Genomic DNA, 20622 nt, shown 5'->3' with positions numbered 1-20622 from the left:
GTTTGATAAAAAAAATGTCTGAATGCAAAAATTAGTGATTGGGAAGGAGACGGGGTCGGATGAGCGCGAAATTTTAATTTCACTTCGAAAGTGACTGATTGAGATTAGGTTACGCGATTTTTTTATTTTCTTTTCGATGGAATTTTCTCCCTAGGTTTTCTATCTGCGGACCAAGTATTGATGTTGATCATTCCTTCAATATTGAATATTCTCTCTTCATGTATTTTTCCCATAAAAAGACTCGCTAATATGTTCACTGATGGATAGGATTAGTTATTGTTAACAAATCCAATCACCGGGTGAAGTCGATTTTTACGTTTGGCCAGTTTTTGATTAATATCTCGAAATTTTTCTCATGGCCTTTTTTATAACCCTCAGTTGGCTCTACAAAAAAGGTTATGACAAAAATTTTACTGTCATTTTTAGATTCCGAGATATTCGTCAAAAATTGGCCAATAGTAAAAATCGACTTAACCCGCAATTTACCGCTTCACTACTGATTTGGTTTCAAATTTTCATTCGTTAATAGTTAACGAATCTCGTTTGAAATAAATGAATCATTCTATGAGTGCGTTCTACTAGTATCCAGAATATAACAAACAGCTCATAGAGAGTTTACATTTGTTAATTGATTCAGACATTAATTTCTTCATAACATTTTTTGTTTGATAAACAATAAACGAAATTAGTTGAAAATGTTATCAGTTGCTTTTTCGATAAGAAAATACGTAGACAGGTTCGATGAGGTCGTGAATGGAAAAATTCACAACTATTTTATTTTTCACCGGTCTCCCCTAATATTAATAATATTAATATTATAATAAAATATATATTTATTAATATTATTATGAAATATTTTATTTTCATATTATATTAATATTTTTTATTTCTATTTATTAAATAAATTTAATTAATTTGTGAATTCGGTTTTAAATTTTCTACTCTAGAAATCATCTAACTCTCACACATCATAAAATGTACTTTAAATGATGCTAATAATGCCCAAATATTCCGAATTTTTCTCATATGAATCAAAAATTACCTGAAAAAAAATTGTTAAATCCCTTGTGTTTTCAGTTCGTCTCCCCTAAATCCCAAAATATCACTAACGAAAAAATTTCTAGTGTTACCATAAAAATTAAAAAATCATTTTAACATAAGAATATAATGGAAGCAACAGAGCCCCGTTGTAACTAGTACAAGTTCATCGAGAAAGCGTTGATGCGTGCGTAATCCCTCGGTACTTAGTGATACCATCGTTGGGTTTTATTTTCATTATTCAGTTGTTTCCCCGATGTTCCCCATGGACGAGCCATACGAGGCTTACACGCGTAACCCCATGTTTCCATGACGGTTTAATCAGATAAAATTCCCCCCCTGTGATCAACGAAAAAAACATGTACAACAGTGCGCACCAGTCTGCGTTGGTTTTTTGAGCACTGCAGTGGGGGAGAGAGAAGTGTACACAGTATTTTTCCGAATGATTCGAGTATTATAATGCTGTAAACCGCATTTCATTGGTTGCCGGATGAAATTCGGTGATGGCGAGGGGGAGAGGAAGGGGATAATATTGCAGTGAGCAAGATCGGTATAATCGGTTGAGTGTTGCGTTCGGGTGGAACGTCAGGGCATGGAATATTATATCCCAACTGCACTGGATTTAATATGAGATGCTCGGGAGAATGAGGAAGACGAGGGGGGAGGGGGATGTATACGGGCCCCCGTCACGAGTAACTTGATAGTCCTCTCCCGTAGGAAGATCATACTTTCGGTACAAAGACTGATCGCTACATCGCTTGCGATCATGGTCAACGTCACCGGATGGATCTTTATATAGGGCTGTTTGGATTGTGGCAAAAATTTCACAGTTAAAGTGAGGATGTGAATATTTTTGGACATTTACTGCGACTTTTGGGAGTTTTAATCGTTTTTGTATTGATGATTAGTTTTGCGGTTAGCAAAAACACGCACATGAATACAATAACAGAATAACAAATGATATAGACTGGTGAAGAAATTGAAATTTCTTGGGTTGACTAGTTATTTTTCTGGAGATTGACATTCAATTGTAATTTAAGTCGGAAAAATCAGATTTTAGCGAAAATTTAATGGAGTTCCAGGTTTTTGGAGAGAAGGGAGACGAGAATTCACCAACTTACTTGAATTTCCATAAAAAATGTAAATATTCAGTATAAAATTACGCCGGGTTTTCGATTAATTGAAAAATAATTCTGAAATATATTCACTTGAAGTTTACGACTTTGAATTGAAAATTCGAGAATACACTGTTAAGAGAGACGTGAAATTTCATGGAAAGTTGAATGTTAATTTTTCATGATATTTAATTCAATGCAGAGGAAAAAAATGGTAAAATTCCAGATTTCACAAAAAATTCTTGAAATTCCGGATTTTTGAATAGCGGGAAGTCGAGAATTTCCCAGCTTACTTAAATTTACAATAAAAACCTTAACATTCAGTACAAAATTACACCGAGTCTGTGATTAATTGAAAATTCAGGAATATATTCACCTGAATTTTACGATTTTGAATTGAAAATTAAAAAAATACTAAAATTCCAGATTTTTTAGCAGCGGGCAGTCGAGAATTCCCCAACTTGTTTGAAATTCCAACCAAATTACGCTAAATTTTCAATGATTAAAAAATTTAAGAACATTTCCACCTGAATTTTCCTAATTTCTATAAATTTCCCTGGAATACCCGAACTGAAATTCACAGTATCGATTGATTTTCCATAAAATATTGAATGTTCAATGAAGATATTCCACAAAATATCAGTCACTCGAAACAAATTAACCCCATTATCTCCCATTCCATTCATTTCAACAATATTTTTGTTAGAAATTGATAAACTCCTGCATTTTATTCAATGAAAAATCACATAAATTAAATCACAAAATAAATCATCCGTCCATTGAATGCCAAAATCAAATACTGAAAACAAATGAACGAATAAAAACAGAATATAAATGAAGGATTTCAGCGACAAAAAAACCACATCCATACCCAGAATTTTCTTTACTCCGTCATTTATTCTCTCAATAAATGTTCCAGTAAATGTGAATATAAATGAACTTAAGTATCTGTTGAAGTTGAGCATAAACCGCGCCATTAACTTGCCCGACTGGTCGTCGCCCTCCGCCCCAATGTTAACAATCGGCCCACCACGTGTGTATTTACGCACCGCCTCTTCGTTACGTTGAAATAAAGCGAGAGGAGAGATGAAAAAAACATAAAGGAAATGGTACAGAGTTGTGGAGCGAAACGAAGGATGGATACACTCGTGGTCTCATTCGAAGGCAGTCAAGCCACTGCGGGCCATTGTGCCCAGGTAGACTGTTTTCTTTAGTATCTAGACTGTATCTCCTTTATTAAGGACGAAGGGGTTGAAATGAGCTGAGAGAACATGTCAAATGTATTCTGGGACTGCAAGTTTTCCCATTGGATAATGCTGGTCCATTGTAACTGTAAGATGCTTCAATAATGGGGGGACAATGGGGTTTCACCATCAAATGGGCCATACATTGATTCAAAATTACCACAGTTGACTAGTGCTTCTTATAAATAAGTAATTTGAGGTTCTTTAAGAGCCAGCAACAATAACGATTGATATTCCATTATTTTCTCCTTCATTCGACCGAATTTAATGACTTGCTACTCCTCAGCCCTGTCGTCCGTTACTAATATTCTAATTAAGTCGTTGGAGGATTCTACGACGTTCTTGTAGCTAACTGTGTCACCGTTGCGTTTTGGTAGTGTCCAGTGTCTCAGGGGACCTCGCCAGAATAACCAGACTGCCGTTAGTATCAAAAGAATCAGGATTATTGACATTGACGCCCAGATCGCTGTGTAGGTGGTTGTTGAGATTTCCAGACAGACCAAGTCGTGGTTGGGAATTTGGGACAGAAGCTTGCCTTGATGTTGTTCAGGTGTGTTACATCTGCAAATCAATTATAGGGAGATGAAGAAGTTGATTGATTTTAGCTAGGCAGAAAAGTTTTTAATATAACTGATTATGTGAGAATTCTATTGGACTTCTGCTGAACTTCGTTTGAAAAGTCGATTTTTTTTGGGTGTTTTTTTTTGTAGAAAATGGTCAATAGAAACTTTTTCGTTTAACTTCATCACTCCACCTGAATGTGGTCGTAAAATTCTTAGCTTCCTAATTCTACGAAGATGCGTGTTGTTAGCCAGGAATACATTTTTTAGCTTGGAAATTGATGAGAAATAAATAAAAAAAATAAATAGAAGTCGTCCTCGTATTTTAGATTATGTAAAATAAAGCAATGGTATTCGTATGCCCATATTCGATGCAGCTTACTATTAGATAGACTGTTGCGCTTCTATTACTATTATTTTGTTTTATTTTTATATTGACGCTTTCTACTCTCTGTAAGGATAGTAACTCACAGTGTTTAATAAATTGTACATAATAATAGAAACTACAGGCTGGAGAGGAAAGACAAATCAAAGAAGCTGGAGGAAGAAGTTAATAAATGCCCCAGCGGGAGAAGTAAATGTACCGTTGTGTGTAGGACTAGCTAAGATAGAAAGAGTGCTGAGAGATTACAGCGAAAAGAAATTTTAAGAAAGTAGAAATTGCGAAAGTGCTCAAATTGTGATACTGTGATATTACAATCATTTGTTACACTCTAAAGACATTATTGACAAAAACAATTTATTGGAGTGTTCTGGAGATATTTGTTGACTGGCTTGTGTAGATGTAAAACTGTAACAGTAGCATCAAGGAAATAAAAAAAATATATATATATAATAGAAACTATTTAATGAGAAGTTTCTGTAGGATTTCATCTTTCTATGTAACTTTTTCTATTGAGACGGAATTATAAGAATTTCTCGGAATGAATTTTTCAAGTTTTTTTTACTCTTTTTCTTTTCTTTTCATTAAGAAGAAATTTAATGGGATTCTTAATTGATAAATAGATAAATTGTTACGTAATAGTTCGAATATTTAAACGGTTTCAGTGAATCTAGTGAAGGATGTGATCACGATTTCTAGATTAGTTTCATTGATTAATATCAACAACCGCCAAATGAAAGATGCTATAAAATTGAATTAAACTAAGTGAATTGGTTGGACATACTGATAGAAATAACTAAACTTAACGAACAAAAATTAATTAATAATCAATTGAGTGTTGCAGACAAAATCGTGGAATAACTTTACATAATATGACTATTTTTCTAGTACAATTTTGCACTATAGTAATTAATAAAGACAATCAATTACGCATGTTTTGCCTTTAGAGAATATCTGCATCTCAGGCTAAAACGAATTCTATTCATCTATGAAGCTACTATTTTGTGATTAACAGTGACATCTACAAATCATTCTGCACATTCCAATCCTGTTTTATCAACGGGGATAAATCTCAAGTTTGAATTAACTAATTCTCTTATTTCGAAAAACGAAATATTGATAGCAATTGAGAAGACCAGGAAGATCGATGCTTTGATGAAGCACTTACTTAATCTCTCGACTGAGTTCACTAGATAAATTCAATCGATTGACCCACTGCATCCTGCAGTCGCAGTGCCAGGGGTTGTTCTGCAGGTCCACCATAGCGATCCTCTGCATTATTGGCCGAAGGTCATCATTCAGGGTCTCCAGATCGCATCCCTTGACGGAGAGGTGATGCAGACGCGGGAGAATCCTATTATTCGGAGGCCAGACCCTGAACTCCGAGAGGATGGGACACCTCTCCATTGAGAGGACCTCCAGCATTGTTAAGTTCTCGAAATCATTGAGGACTATTCCTGTGATATTCGGCATGGAGTTCAAGTGAAACCTGGCGAGCTGGGGGAGGATGATATTGTCGGGGTAGAGGATGAAGGTCCCGGAGAGGTCGAGCTCCAGGAGGGACGAGGGGAGGAAGGGGATGGAGGTGATGGGGTTGAAGGAGATGTTCAGGAATGTTAGGTTCGTCAAGGGACGGAAGAGAGAGCTGGGGATTAGCTCTGCGCTGATGTTGGCCAGGTCCAAGTGCTTCAGGTTCTTCTGAGTTACGAAGGCCTTCTCGTGGATGTCAATGACTGGGTTATGCGCCATTGAGAGAAACTCCAGGACCTGAAAGCGGATGTGATTAGATATTGTGAATGAGAAAAAGCACATCTCTTTGGTTATCGGGGACTGGTGTTATCGCTGGTTTTGCTGACATTGCTTTAAGGCATGATAATTCGCGGAGTAATTGAGATAGGAAGTTGCAATTTTCTGGGGTTCTGGCTCTTATGATGTTAAAGGTTCGTCTTTTGGCTGAAAGTTATTGGATGATTTTCTCCTAAGAGTTTGGGCTTTGTTCCTGCGTTATCGCCGTCTTCTTACACTTTTCTCCAGATCGCTTTTACGACTTGTAAAAAGCTAGTGACTTAAGAGGCCTCGGGAGTAAAAAAATGCTGAAATGTGGAGAAAACTTTGGGGCATGAATTCTTAGTCAAAAGGGGATGGAGAAATCTGAAGAGTAAATAGAAAAATTTATTCATTTTCTAGCAAATGTTCATGCCGTTGCTATCGCTGGTTTTTCATGAGTTTGCTGACATTACTTTAAGGCATGATAATTCGCGCAGTAATTGAGATAGGAAGTTGTAATTTTGTGGGGTTCTGGCTCTCATGACGTTAAAGATTCGTCTTTTAGTTGAAAGTTATTGGATGATTTTCTCCTAAGATATTGGGCTTTGTTCCTGCGTTATCGCCGTTTTCTTATACTTTTCTCAAGATTGCTTTTACGACTAGTGACTTAAGAGGCCTCGGGAGTAAAAAAATAGGAGCAAACTAGTGGAGTAGAGCAAACTATGCGCCATGAATTCTCAGTCAGAGGGAGATCGAATAACCAGAAGGATAGCTGCAAAAATTTATTCATTTTCTAGAAATTGGATGAAATAAGTTGAAGGGAATCTGAAGAGGGTAAATAATTCTAAGACATGTTCAAAAAAGTGAGGTGGGTGACAGGTATGGGCGCCGCCATCTTTAAATCCAGGCAAGACGGCGGCGCCCCCACATCGTATTTTAAACATTTTTTGAAATTATTTGTTCTTCTTATAAAATCTCTAGCGAATTCGCTACGTTTTTCTATAAAATCTTTTCGTGTGATTCCTAAGATGCGTAACTTTGTGTCAAGAACGTACCTTCATATGTTCGATCATAGTTTCGTTGATAACGGAAATTCTATTGTGGGAGATGTCCAACACCTTTAACTTAGGGATTCTCTCATTCAGGGCTTGATCGTCGATATACTCTAAATGATTGTGACTGATGTTCAAGTATTCGAGAGCATACTCCCCGTTGCAGAGAAAGAAGAACCGCTGGAGCTGGTTCTCGGCCAGGTCCAGACTCTTCAAGTGGTCCAGTTTTGCTGAACAGTCCAGAAAACTGTCGAATTCATTTCCTTTCAGATTCAATTCCGTTACTTCCTGGATGTTCAGGGTGTGTTGAATTCTCACGAAGAACTCTTCTTTCTTCATGTGCCGATGGGACAAGTCTATCTGGAAAATTCGTAATGTTCCGTGTGTTATGGAATTCAACAGATCAAAATCCCAGAAAATATTCAGTTCATAGTCAAAGTAATTTATAGTTTACTTGAAATAATGAAGTTATCTCAATTAATTACTGCCGTTCCATATGGACTTAATTAATTTTGTAAATGAGCATTACTAAAATCATGATAGGTTTCTAATCAAAATGACTGATAATTCGCAAAAGATTATAAATTATTATTCCAATTAATTCAAAACTTGAAATTTGATCTAGGATTTGCTATCGTCGAATTGATGAAACACTTTTCTAATCACTCACCTCGGATGCTTTACCATCCACTGCGATAACCGCCCCTACCAAAACCATCAACACACCTGACCACATTTTCAGTTTTCCACAACAGTTAAAAATAAAAATTAACCGTTCTGTATTGGGATTTTCCGGAGGCCGTCTACGCGTGACGAGCCATCAGAATACAAAGAGCGATTTTGATTTGTTGAACGGGAGAATTCAGTCTGTAACAACCGGGTCATTGAGTTCAGAATTGTGGAAGCTAATGTACCACTTTTTACTGCATGTGATAAATTTATCTGATAATTCCCACTACAGTGTATTTAAAATACTTCAGCTGCCCTCGGGTTGCATCTCGATAAATTCATTGTTTTCCTCAAATTCAGCAAGTCGATGATAATTTCGGTTTCAATTAATTGGGGAAATTTTGATAGGAGGGTTTTCATCGCTTGGGCTATTATTAGAAGCTGTGGATTTCTCACTTTTGTCGTTGACTCAGCGTATGTGGATTCAATTTCAATCGTTGAGAATTGGTGAATGAATAAACAATGAGATTATTTCAGTCAAGAAGACATTCACAAAAGTAATGGATTGTTTTTTAATTATGTATTTATTTATTAAACGGGCTTCTTATCACAATTATCGCCAGAAATTTTTCAATTTTCAGTGAACGAGGCGATACCTTTTGGCAAAATAAATTCGTATATCAATTCGAGAAGAAAAAAACATTTCTGATAATTGGAATTAATTTATTTGAGAATTCATTTCTTCGGTGTGTTTGGTGCGCCAGTCGCCGTGAAACTGGGAATATACTTGAGAGCATTGTAGCTAATGGTCCAAAAATTTATTCAGACATTCCCTGGAATAAAAAGCATCAGTGAAAACTGATGTAGTGAAGACTGCAATTTAAGATTTTTTAGACGAAGACAATACTGCATATGACAGAAAATTATCTTATTTCATCAACAGTTAAGCATTAATCAATGAAAAAACAATAAGATAATTTAGGAGAAAATTGTTGAATCATTCACGATTCGAGAATAACTAAACAAAAATGATGGATTGTTTTTTAATTATATATTTATTTATTAAACAGGCATCTTATCACATTCATCGCAAGAAATTGTTCAATTTTGAGCAAACGAGGCGATACCTTATAGCAAAATAAATGCATATATCAATTCGAGAAGAAAAAACATTTCTGATAATTGGAATTAATTAATTTGAGAATTCATTTCTTCGGTGTGTTTGGAGCACCATTCGCCTTGAAAACCAGTGGATTTGATACTCGGAATATACTTGGGAGCATTGTAGCTAGTGTACCAAAAACTTCTTCAGACATTCCCTGGAATAAAAATCATCATTGAAAATCGAGCGAGTGAGAACTGCTATTTGTGATTTTTCAAAAATGTGAATAAATTTTCATCAATTTGATTGATTGGATTTACAAAGGAGACAAATATCCTATTGAATATTTTTTAGACGAAGAAAATACTCATGTGACATAAAATTATCTCATTTTATCAACAAGTCATCAACATTTTTTAAAAAGTGAGAAGTGTCTTCACCTTTGGAACTAGAAACTGTAGATTTTTTAGTTCAGCCCCTCCCCAAGAGGCCATTTCTATCATAAATCCTTTCACACATTTGAATACAAGCTCTGCACGTTTTGTACACCAGGCGACAGTCATATCCTGTAGAACAATCGAAGAGATCGCAACGAGAAATTAAAATTGTTCTTAATTTTGCAATTATCTTTTAATGCAATAGTTATCAGGAAAACAATAATTCTCTTGAACGAAAGAAAGAACTTTACTTCTGTCATTTCATGGACAAGTAATACTGGAATCGTGATCGTTGTAACGTCATTAACACAAGCTGTTTTCAGAATATTCCTCAGCCCCAAAATGGCCGGATGTCTTGAGTTGATATCTCCTGCAAGAAAGATCGAAAATTAATTAACCAACAAGTCAATTAAGTCATTAATTCCCAATTAATTGATTCCACTACATAACTTATTAAGTCTTCTACCTGAACGTAATGAATCGTTGACAACCATATGAAAGACGACATGAACTTGCGCCAAATTAGAATGCCTCGTGATAAAAACATCGCCAGTCTGCAGCGATCTACTAGACGTTGATTTTTTGACCTGATTATCACTCCCCTCTCGATGGTGCGTCTGCCTCCACGCAACAGCCTCTTTGACATCCTCCTTGATTTTTTCCAGTTGCTCGTCGATCGGAGGGAAATGAAATTCAGTAGTCAGTTGACAGATAGAACTCAGCTCTAGGAATGAGAGGTTCGCGTCATTTGAAAAACAAAGTTTTAGATATAAGAGTTTCACAAAAATTGTGAAACTGCTTTGCAGAATGAACGAATGCCCTGCACTGTTAAAAATTGTTGACTGAATTTATTAATTTAGAATTTATTAATTTTTGGAATTTATTAATTTATTAATTTTTGAGAATTTATTAATTGCAAATTTAATATTTTATTGAAAAATCAATGGAGATTGTAAATTTCAGTTCAATTATTCCACAAAAATTAATAGAAATTAAAGGAATTTCAATGAAATCGGAAATTTCAACATTTTTGAAGTCAACATTTTTTTATTAAACACTTTTAACTGAAATTTCAAGGAATTTTGTTACTGAAAATTCAAAATTTTATTGAAAAATCAATAGAAACTGTTAACTTCAATTGAATTATTCCATGAAAATCTATAGAAATCCGAAAAAGTCGGATCAATATTCATTCTTTGATTGAAAATTCAAGTAAGTTGACGAATTCTCATCTTTCTGTCGCTCAAAAATTTGGAATTGCACTGAATTTTCAACAAAATCTCAAATTTCACCATTTTCTCCTTCTAAATGGAATTGAATATCGCCTCATTAGAAATTGTTTACGAAATTTCATTTTTTCCAGCCAATTCCTCTTTTTATTTTCCACAATAATAATCAATTAAATTTGCAACGACCGTTAATGGCTGACAAGTTAATTTTCTTTATATGAGAGTTATCATGCGAACCTTTGGTGATGCCAGAGTAGCTTCCCAAATGATTGTCACTCAGAAGAACTAGGCCACAAAGGTCGTTGGAGTATAATCCGAGAGCTGTCTGTAATCTTTGTGGAGTTGGCTCCATGTTTCTAAAAGAAAAATTCATTCTTCAGTCAATTTATTGGGAGAATCTGCCTTCGTGAAGCTTATTCAAAACTCCATTCGTGTTTACCCATTATTTTTCGTTCTACAAAAATCTAGAACATCTCCTGTCAAAATCCTGATGTTATGCATCTGCTTCATTTGAGAGCCTAGATGTATCGTGAAGCTTTCTTCCAATTGTGGGAGGTCTGAGGTGTTTTTGACTGTCTTATTATCGTTATTTGATAAGAGCTCGGGTACTAGAGGCATTGGTACCATTGGAGATTCGCTAAAATAAAAAAAATCATCGGGTGAATTCAAAAATCGGTTCATTTAGACGATAATTTGGTGATTAAACTGTTAAACGAGACGAGTCAACTTTAGACTATTTTTTTTTCATGAATATCTCTTGTTGAATCTAAAGAGATAAATATTGAGAAAAAATAATGCAAATTGTCTCATCCTGTTGCAGTCCTCTGGATTGCAAATGAATAATTACACCGGTGTTGGTAACATATTAGTCTGCTGTTCCTCGAGTAATCTCATGATCCAATTACGATATTGACGACGTTGTTCCAATTTAAGCGCGTCAACTCTCGAACCCCAGTGACCTTGCAATAAACTTTGTTCCTCAAAGTGTCTCGCTGCCATTTCGTTTATTGATCTCTCAGTGGATCCTGCCTCCAGGGCCTCGACTGCCACTTTCATCTCGTCAGTTTGTCTACCAACAAATGCAAATGTTCAGAATTTTTATTTGAAATTCTCTATTAGACGATCCTTGGAATTCAAGAAGTCTCCGAATTTTCAAGGTTCAACTGAATATTCATGGTTTTTTGTAACTCCAAGAGGATAATTGATTATTAATAGTCTTGATGGATAAAATTTTGAAGTTTCCTAGAATATTTAAAGTGGCTTTTTCTTGTTAATTCACGCATTTTCATAACAAAATCATTAAACTAAAGACAAATTTCGCTCAATTTGACTTTAATTTTCTCTAGTAATATTTCTGATTTTCTGTGATTCCAAGAGCTGAATTGAATATTAATAGTTTTGATGAATAAAATTGTAGATTCTCCTAAAATATTCAGTCACTTTTAATTTAAAAAAAATTAATTTACATAACTTGATAGCAGAATCATGAAACTGTGGAAAAATTTCTGTTCTTCTCCCGAAAATTTAGTTCTATTTAAGAAAGATAGTACTATACTCAATAGTGTGCTAATACTTATTACTCCCCTCAGGAACATAATTCATTTGAATCAATTTAACGATTTACCAATTTCATGAAATTGAATTTTTTGAAATGAAATGTATCTTTTTTCTTTCACCATAAAACTGAAAAACTCTAACTTTTGCGTCAGCTGTTCGTATTCCCCATCCCTTATCTGAATAACTTCGGTGACGTCCTTCCCATATTTATGCTCAGCCTGGAGAATAGGCTCCAAGGAAGGCGAGTGTACGAGCCTGTGATAGGCAGCAGCGAAAAGCTCCTCGTCAGTGGTCCCAATGGGCTCGGCGTACTCGACCGTCTTCGTCTTGTACGCCTTCTCCCAATCCTTCACTATCCTCTCAACATCGAGTTCCCCATTGATCGCAGCATCAATCAGTTTGTCGTCTCGCTCGTCGTAATACTCCTGAGTCCATTTGTCCACGGTTTCATCGAGTGAATTCATCAGGTCTGTTTCTACGTACGGGGGCAGCTTGAATGACGACATTATTCGATAGGCGAACTCTGTGACATTGCCACGATAGGGTATTTTTATCGGAATTTCCAGGGTGTAGTCTTCGTTCGTTGTGCACGTGGGAAATTTGAAGACGAAGAGCTTTTCGACGAATGGATCCTCTGCCATTTTTTATTTATCAGTTGTACTGGTGGAAAATTTCAACTGAAATTACGAGTAAGAATTCTTGAAATGGGGGCAAGGGCTGAGTTACAAGAATTATTAATAAAATAATTAATACAATAATTAATAAAACAATTAATAAAATTCATGCTGACTTGAATGAATGAAAATTCTGCTTTTCTCTCGTAATTAATTTTTCATACAGCCCGATTTGTAAGAATTTTGAATCAACTTTTTTTTGAATAGATTTTTGTGTTTTTCAGAATGGGTTTTTAATGAATTCATTCTTACAACCAAAATGCGCTGAAAATACAGTTATATTAATGATAACAGTAATAAATGCTATCGATTAAACAAACAGAATAAATAAATACATAATAAATGAATAAAAAATGAACAATTTAATGAATAATTTAAATTGAATTAGATGAAAGTTGAAAATTGGAAATTTAATAATTGCTAGTCAGTCGCGTCTAATTTTATATGAACGTTGCAAACAATGTACTTGATTAATTTGTCTTTGGGGGATCATTTTATTCCATATCTAAATAAAAAGCATAGAAATCCGCATTTTTATCTATCTATTTATAATCCAGAAATTCATCAATAATTTAATCTTGCATCAACTCCAAAGTCGACCAAAAATTGACAAACGTCAAATTAAATGTCAGAATTAAATGTCAAAATAAATCCGTCCATTCGACAACAAAATATATAAAATCATTGCTTAACTCTAATTAAAAATCCTCAACAATACCAAGAAAATATTAATTATCCTTCGTTACTCCCACGACGTTTTAACTATTTTCTATGTCTCCCAGAGGAACCAAAACTCAAAGAAAAAAATGTAATCAAATGGTTAAAAATTCGCTAGCAATTTTTATCTAAATTTTTTTATTTTACTTAACGAGACAGTGACAACAAAAATCATAGAAAAGGCCCTGGGGTGCGCTGTCCACCCCACATGAGCATCGATTTGAACTTCAGAATAAAAATTCCACAAATTAATTTTTACGCTATCATTTACCGAACATAAATATAATCAAAAGCTTCATTAAATTGATTAACGCTCAGTGGATTAATTTTAGCGCCACCGAGAGGCGTTGTGTCTACGAGATAACACGTGGCTAATCGAAGAAAAATAAGAATGTGCGAAATAATTCCAGAGTGTAAAAAATTCACTGCAGTTTATAAACTCCTGCAAGGTCAGATTTCTCAATAGGACAGGGTTAAGAGGCCACAGATAATGTTCCTCGAATTATCTCTGCATTTATTGACAGCTTTCACTCGATTATTACCAACAATGATGATAATTCCCATAAACTTAATTCAACAATTAACAATTTATCAACTCCACAGTATTTTAAAGAGATTTTTCCAAGCTTTCAAATGTGTTTCAATTTATCTACATTGGACCACTGAGTCAGAAAATGTTGAAGGTTCAAGACAATTTTGCCACGCTTTATTTTTTACACATCTCAACAAAAATGATTGTTGAAGTTTTATTTTTTTTGTTATTTAATCACATCAACTTTTGTTATTTCATCATTTTTCTCATTCATGCATTTTCTTCATTATTTTTATTACTGGGGACAGATAATGTTCTTAAAATTATCTCCGCACTTATTATTGATAATTCTCATGAACTGAATTCAACAATTAATAATTTAGCAACAAAAGTATTTTAAAGAGCTGTTTTCAAACTTTTAAATGTGTTTCAATTTATCTACATTTGACCATTGAGTCAGAATATGTTGAAGGTTCAAGACAATTTTGCCACGCTTCACTTTTTACACATCTTAACAAAAATGATTGTTGAAGTTTTATTTTTTTTTGTTATTGAATCACTTCAACTTTTGTTATTTTATCATTTCTCCCATTCATGCATTTTCTTCATTATTTTTATTACTGGGGACAGATAACGTTCTTAGAATTATCTCCGCGCTTATTATTGATAATTCTCATAAACTTAATTCAATAATTAATAATTTATCAACTCCACTTAGCCTATTCCCAGAAAATATTCAACGAAATCCATTAAATATTCACCTAAGTGGGAGGAAAATATCAATGATAACTAATCGACATATTTACGTACTAAGATCAAAGATCACTGGATTCGAATCACATTATTTATGATTTATTTTCGGTTATGATTATCAATTTTGACAGCTCAATTCGCTCTTCGATGAGTTGAGGAGAGAATTGTCTCTAGTTACACTAATAATATTTATCCATCCATTCTCTTAAGGATGTTTGACACCCTTTTAGCCAAAATTGACGTTGTTTTCATTTTTCTGGCAAATTATCGATGGGAGTGACGTGAAAAAAAATATAACGATTTTGTGGTTTATCATTCTTTAATGGCTCACGAAGTTGCGTAGTGGTGCGATAATTTTCATGCGTTTTTTCTACAGTTTCGTGATTCTTTTTAAAAGTTTAGAGAAAACGCAGGAAAATGTTCGCACCACCTTAAAATTTCGTCAGTCATTAAATAATGACAAAACGCAAAAACGTTATATTTTTTCACGTCAATTCCATCATAAGTTTGCCAGAAAAATTAAAAAAACGTGAATTTTGGCAGAAAGGGTGTAGAACATCCTTAATTATTTTCATTACTCGGGATGTGAAAGGGGACGTTTTTTTTCAATTTCAAAGAGATTTTTTCTTTTTTTCGCTTAATTTTTTACACATTTTAACAAAAGTGATTGTTGAATTCTTATTTTGTTTATTGTTGCTGCATCATTTTCACTGTTGTTATTTCATTATTTCTGTCATTCATTCATTCTCTTCATTATTTTTATTACTGGGGACAGATAATGTTCTTAGAATTATCTCCGCACTTATTACGGATAATTCCCATAAACTTAATTTAATAATTAACAATTTATCAACTCTACATAACCTGTTCCCAGCAAAATATCCAACGAAATTAATTAAATATTCACCCAAATGGGAGGAAAATATCAATGATAACTAATCGACATATTTACGTACTGAGATCAAAGATCACTGGATTCGAATCACATTATTTATGATTTATTTTCGGTCATGATTGTCAATTTTGACAGTTCAATTCACTTTTCAATGAGTTGAGAGAATTGTCTCTACTCACGCCAGATGGCGATGCATTCGTGTTCTTTCGCTCAATTGGTGTGACGGATTCGTGTTTTATCGACTGTACAAAGCGTGAGCGGCACTTTGGAGTTTGTAGTCTCCAACAATCAGTCATCGTACGTTTCCCACGAATATCCTGATATTTATTAACAATGGTGGAGGAGAAAAACGGCTCGGAGATGCTCACTGATGCAGAGGCTGAGTTGTACGACAGACAGATTCGTCTTTGGGGGCTGGAGTCACAGAAAAGGTGAGTTATTTTGACTCTNATTTTCATTACTCGGGATGTGAAAGGGGACGTTTTTTTTCAATTTCAAAGAGATTTTTTCTTTTTTTCGCTTAATTTTTTACACATTTTAACAAAAGTGATTGTTGAATTCTTATTTTGTTTATTGTTGCTGCATCATTTTCACTGTTGTTATTTCATTATTTCTGTCATTCATTCATTCTCTTCATTATTTTTATTACTGGGGACAGATAATGTTCTTAGAATTATCTCCGCACTTATTACGGATAATTCCCATAAACTTAATTTAATAATTAACAATTTATCAACTCTACATAACCTGTTCCCAGCAAAATATCCAACGAAATTAATTAAATATTCACCCAAATGGGAGGAAAATATCAATGATAACTAATCGACATATTTACGTACTGAGATCAAAGATCACTGGATTCGAATCACATTATTTATGATTTATTTTCGGTCATGATTGTCAATTTTGACAGTTCAATTCACTTTTCAATGAGTTGAGAGAATTGTCTCTACTCACGCCAGATGGCGATGCATTCGTGTTCTTTCGCTCAATTGGTGTGACGGATTCGTGTTTTATCGACTGTACAAAGCGTGAGCGGCACTTTGGAGTTTGTAGTCTCCAACAATCAGTCATCGTACGTTTCCCACGAATATCCTGATATTTATTAACAATGGTGGAGGAGAAAAACGGCTCGGAGATGCTCACTGATGCAGAGGCTGAGTTGTACGACAGACAGATTCGTCTTTGGGGGCTGGAGTCACAGAAAAGGTGAGTTATTTTGACTCTAACCTCGAATTTCACCGGCTCTGGTTGAAGAGTACAATAAATAGGCGTTTTTACTTCAATTTTGGGGTTTTAGACTACGTCTGGCCAAGGTTCTTCTCATTGGACTCAATGGATTTGGTGCTGAGGTTGCCAAGAATATTATTCTTGCTGGGATCAAATCTATTAAATTTTTGGATCACAGGGAACTGACGGTTGAGGATTCATCCTCACAGTTCTTTGCTGATAGGAAAGATGTTGGAAAGAATGTAAGTACACTTCAACAATTTTCATCCATTCTTTTCATTATTTTCATTGCTGGGGATGAAAGGGGTTAATTGAAAATTTGTGGTCTTTTTTTTGCATTGCGAAGATATTTTTCCAAGCTTTCAAATGTGTTTATAAATTCAAGATGATTTTATCACACTTTATTTTTTATTGAGTTCTGATTTTTTTCATTGTTGTTGAATTATTTTCAATTTTATTATATCATTATTTTTCTTACTCATATTGATAGAGCGAAATAAAACGAGATTTTTTCATTCCAAACATGTTTCCTCCCTTTCAAATGTGATTTAATTCATCTAAATGAGACCATCGAGTCAGGGATATTGATGATTCAAGATGATTGCTATATTTTATTTTTTATACATCTTAACAAAAAATTATTGTTGAGTTCTTATTTTTTTCACTGTTATTAAATTATTTTCAGTTTTGCTATATTATTATTTGCCTCATTCATCTTGTCATAAACGTAATCACAACTCGAAAATATTCATTAATTCATTCTTTTTATTATTTTTATGGCTGGGGATGATGGCAATAAAATTTCTTTGTCTTATTCTCGACTCAAATCCATTGTTAAATTATTTTTATCATCATTTTTTCTCTTATTATCTTCACAAAACTTTGAAAATTGAATAAAATGATTTTTTTAATTCAATTTTCTCTAGAGAGCACAAGCATCAGTGGATCGAGCCCAGAACCTCAACTCAATGGTTGAAGTGACAGCTGATGATTCGAACATTGACACCAAGCCAGACACATTCTTCAGGGACTTTGATGTCGTCTGTGCCTCAGAGTGCACCATCACCCAGTTGAAGAGAATCAATGCAGCATGCAGGAAGTACAATGTCAAGTTCTTTGCTGGTGACGTCTGGGGAATGTTCGGATACACGTTTGAGGATCTGTTGACGCATGAATACGCCATGTGAGTGATTTATCTTTTTTTCTAAAAAATCTTGTGGAATCAGATTAATTAACTGAATTAATTATCTCAGGGATGTAGTTCAGAGTAAGAAGAAACCAGGACCCGGTGGTGACTCTAAGGACAATGGAAGTGTCGATGGAATTGTCAACACTGTCAAGAGAACAGAGACTTTCGTTCCATTCGAGAAAATTCTTAATGCCAAGACATTGCCAAAAAATTCAGAAGTTTATCATTTGTTCCAGAGTAAGCATAAATTAAAAATAGAGGAGGGCTTGGGACAATGGACACTGTCGACTTTTTAAATGTTAATAGCTCGTCAACAAATTCATAAATTGAGTTTAGTCTAAACATATTCTGAAATTAATAAGAATATTATAATTTGCAGAGTGGAAAAAATTCCATTCAACCAACGATTTGATGAGTTATTGACGATTAAAAAAAGTTCAGTGTTGATTTCGTTGTATGCTTGCTGAATTTTTGAACAATGTGTTTAGCGGTTATTTAATTATTTTGTTTGATTATTTAAAGTAATGATGAACTATCGAGAGAAGCATGGGAAAGATCCCCATCCGAATGAACGTGAATCCAAGCTTCCAGAGTTTTCTCAAGAGGCAGAAGCCATAATAAAAGAGTACGATTTGGGGGATAAAATAAACGATTTAATCGAGTGAGTAAAAACACAATTCAGTCGTCAGTTATTTAATTCTATGTGGTAATTGCAAGGCTAATTGAGTGGATTTTCCAAAGTCATAACTTTTTTTTAGTCATCGAGAAATTATTAGATTAATGACGATTAATTTTGGATTCTAGGGGAGATCTGTACGCCCAAGTGAGTCCAGTCTGCGCAATACTGGGCGGTGTGATGGGCCAGGAGATAATAAAGGCAGTGTCTCAGAAAGAGCCACCGCTCCACAACCTCTTCCTTTTCGATCCTGCAACCATGTGTGGAAAGGCCATTCGTCTGGGTCACTAAACCCACACCAACGGCATCTGAACTTCCTGACAACATTATCGTTTAAAAACATTCATTTCGATGTTCAAATATATTTTTCACTTTCAATACAGTACATTTTTCGTTCATTTATTCCTGAGATTTTGAAAAATCAGTGTTCTTTTATTCTTCCCGAGCTGAATCCTTTCTTGTTGGGTGAGAAATTAATGGGTGTTTGATAAAAAAAACTCAAATTTTCAGCGAAAAATTGAAATTTCGTTAAATTTCTTAATTCTGAAATTTTTGTTACCTCCAACTTTTTCATAATTATCTGAGGGAGCCAATAGGTGGTGAACTAACGCTTGTTTGATAGAAAAACTGAATTTTATACAAAAAAAAACGAGTAAAAAAGCTTTCTTTCACATTTGCGTGAATATTTTTTTTATTTCCACAGAAACAGCTTAGTTTTGTGCCAATTTGCTTACCACCTGCTAATTTACTTACGACCCAGCATTAGGCTGAAATTTCTTGAAGAAAATTGAAGAAATTTCAGGGAAAAATCGACAATTCACGTCATTTTGTTTCTGAACATTCACGTTCTATTGAAAATTCAATGAAGTTGTGAAATTTCCATCTTACTTCCACAGAAAATTCATGAATTTCTTTGAATTCTACCTAAAACTTTAAATTTTATAAACATTTTTCCCCTAAATCCGATGCGATGTCTCTCATGAGAATTACTATGATAATTTTTCAATTTTTTACGAAATTTATTGCAAGAAAAATACTCAAAAAATAATTTTTGATGGAATGCAGGGAAAATTTTACAGTTTCGGCAGGATTTATGTTAAGTAAATTTTCCCGGGCCACCGGAGAAAAATTCACTATTCATTCCGCCCTTCTTCCCCGCTATAGGATGAAAAAGTACTGAAAATGGAGCTCCTTCCACGACAGGAATGGCCATCACTATTATATTTCTTCAATATTAAAAAGATTTGCGACTTACATTGATAAATGTTTAAGCGAACCCATCAAAATTAAAAAATAATATAATATTAATAGTTTAAATTTCCGATTGATGATGAATTAAATATCTGATAATATAGAACTGTAAATTTGTCATTAAGTGAATATTTCTAATATCTTAAAAAGGATTATTGATTGATAAAATAGTTAAAATTTGAATATTCAAATGGATGATTACTTGAATAATCAAAAGTTTAAGTGATGTTGACTAATTGACGGTTTAAAAATTTAAGGGTAATTATGATTTACGAATATGGCGATTCCTCCACGACTACTTAACTCATTTGGTAATTTTTCTCAAATTTTTTCTCCGCGTTCAAATGTCCTATTCCGCACCCTAGATCCCCCAACCCCTCTAAGAAGAAAACTAAACATGCCCAACACTTTTATATTTATTTTCGCCGTCTACCCTGCAAAGATCGTATCCCGGAATTTCCTACAACACAATTCGCATAATTGCCGTCAAGTTTCCTACAAAATAGTCGAGCGATTCGCAGTCACGCCACGTTATCGGTTTTATCTGTCATCC

The 20622-nt window shown here is 34.3% G+C and overlaps 3 protein-coding genes across 4 annotated transcripts; 1 reads left to right on the top strand and 2 right to left on the bottom strand.

Annotated features, from left to right (window-relative positions):
- Positions 1-3030: 3030 nt before the first annotated feature.
- Positions 3031-7998, bottom strand: LOC107037994 (leucine-rich repeat neuronal protein 3). The gene is made up of 4 exons (XM_015256850.1): positions 7829-7998; positions 7162-7518; positions 5508-6106; positions 3031-3958 (listed from the first exon to the last, which is right to left on the bottom strand). Exons 1-4 carry the CDS (start codon positions 7892-7894, stop codon positions 3673-3675), a joined length of 1308 nt encoding a protein of 435 aa, XP_015112336.1. The 5' UTR covers positions 7895-7998; the 3' UTR covers positions 3031-3672.
- An 865-nt stretch (positions 7999-8863) lies between these two features.
- Positions 8864-16580, bottom strand: LOC107037993 (protein C12orf4 homolog). Of its 2 annotated transcripts, none has more exons than XM_015256849.2 (9): positions 16563-16580; positions 12294-12829; positions 11443-11664; positions 11035-11232; positions 10833-10951; positions 9833-10090; positions 9618-9736; positions 9370-9495; positions 8864-9146 (listed from the first exon to the last, which is right to left on the bottom strand). In XM_015256849.2, exons 2-9 carry the CDS (start codon positions 12791-12793, stop codon positions 9033-9035), a joined length of 1656 nt encoding a protein of 551 aa, XP_015112335.1. In that variant the 5' UTR covers positions 12794-12829; positions 16563-16580; the 3' UTR covers positions 8864-9032. The 2 variants fall into 2 exon arrangements, with proteins under 2 accessions (XP_015112335.1, XP_015112334.1); XM_015256848.1 differs by lacking the exon at positions 16563-16580 and adding an exon at positions 15785-15883.
- A 176-nt stretch (positions 16581-16756) lies between these two features.
- On the top strand, positions 16757-19220 carry LOC107037995 (SUMO-activating enzyme subunit 1). Its single transcript, XM_015256852.1, has 6 exons — positions 16757-16932; positions 17024-17195; positions 17880-18136; positions 18207-18379; positions 18665-18803; positions 18947-19220. The coding sequence occupies exons 1-6, from the start codon at positions 16835-16837 to the stop codon at positions 19107-19109; spliced, it is 1002 nt and encodes a 333-aa protein (XP_015112338.1). The 5' UTR covers positions 16757-16834; the 3' UTR covers positions 19110-19220.
- The last annotated feature ends 1402 nt before the right edge of the window (positions 19221-20622 follow it).

The sequence above is a fragment of the Diachasma alloeum genome, unplaced genomic scaffold, assembly GCF_001412515.2.
Source record: "Diachasma alloeum isolate Michigan unplaced genomic scaffold, Dall2.0 Dall_scaffold_00276, whole genome shotgun sequence".
In the NCBI taxonomy this organism is placed as follows: Eukaryota; Metazoa; Arthropoda; class Insecta; order Hymenoptera; family Braconidae; genus Diachasma; species Diachasma alloeum.
This window is presented reverse-complemented; position numbering and strand designations above follow the sequence as displayed.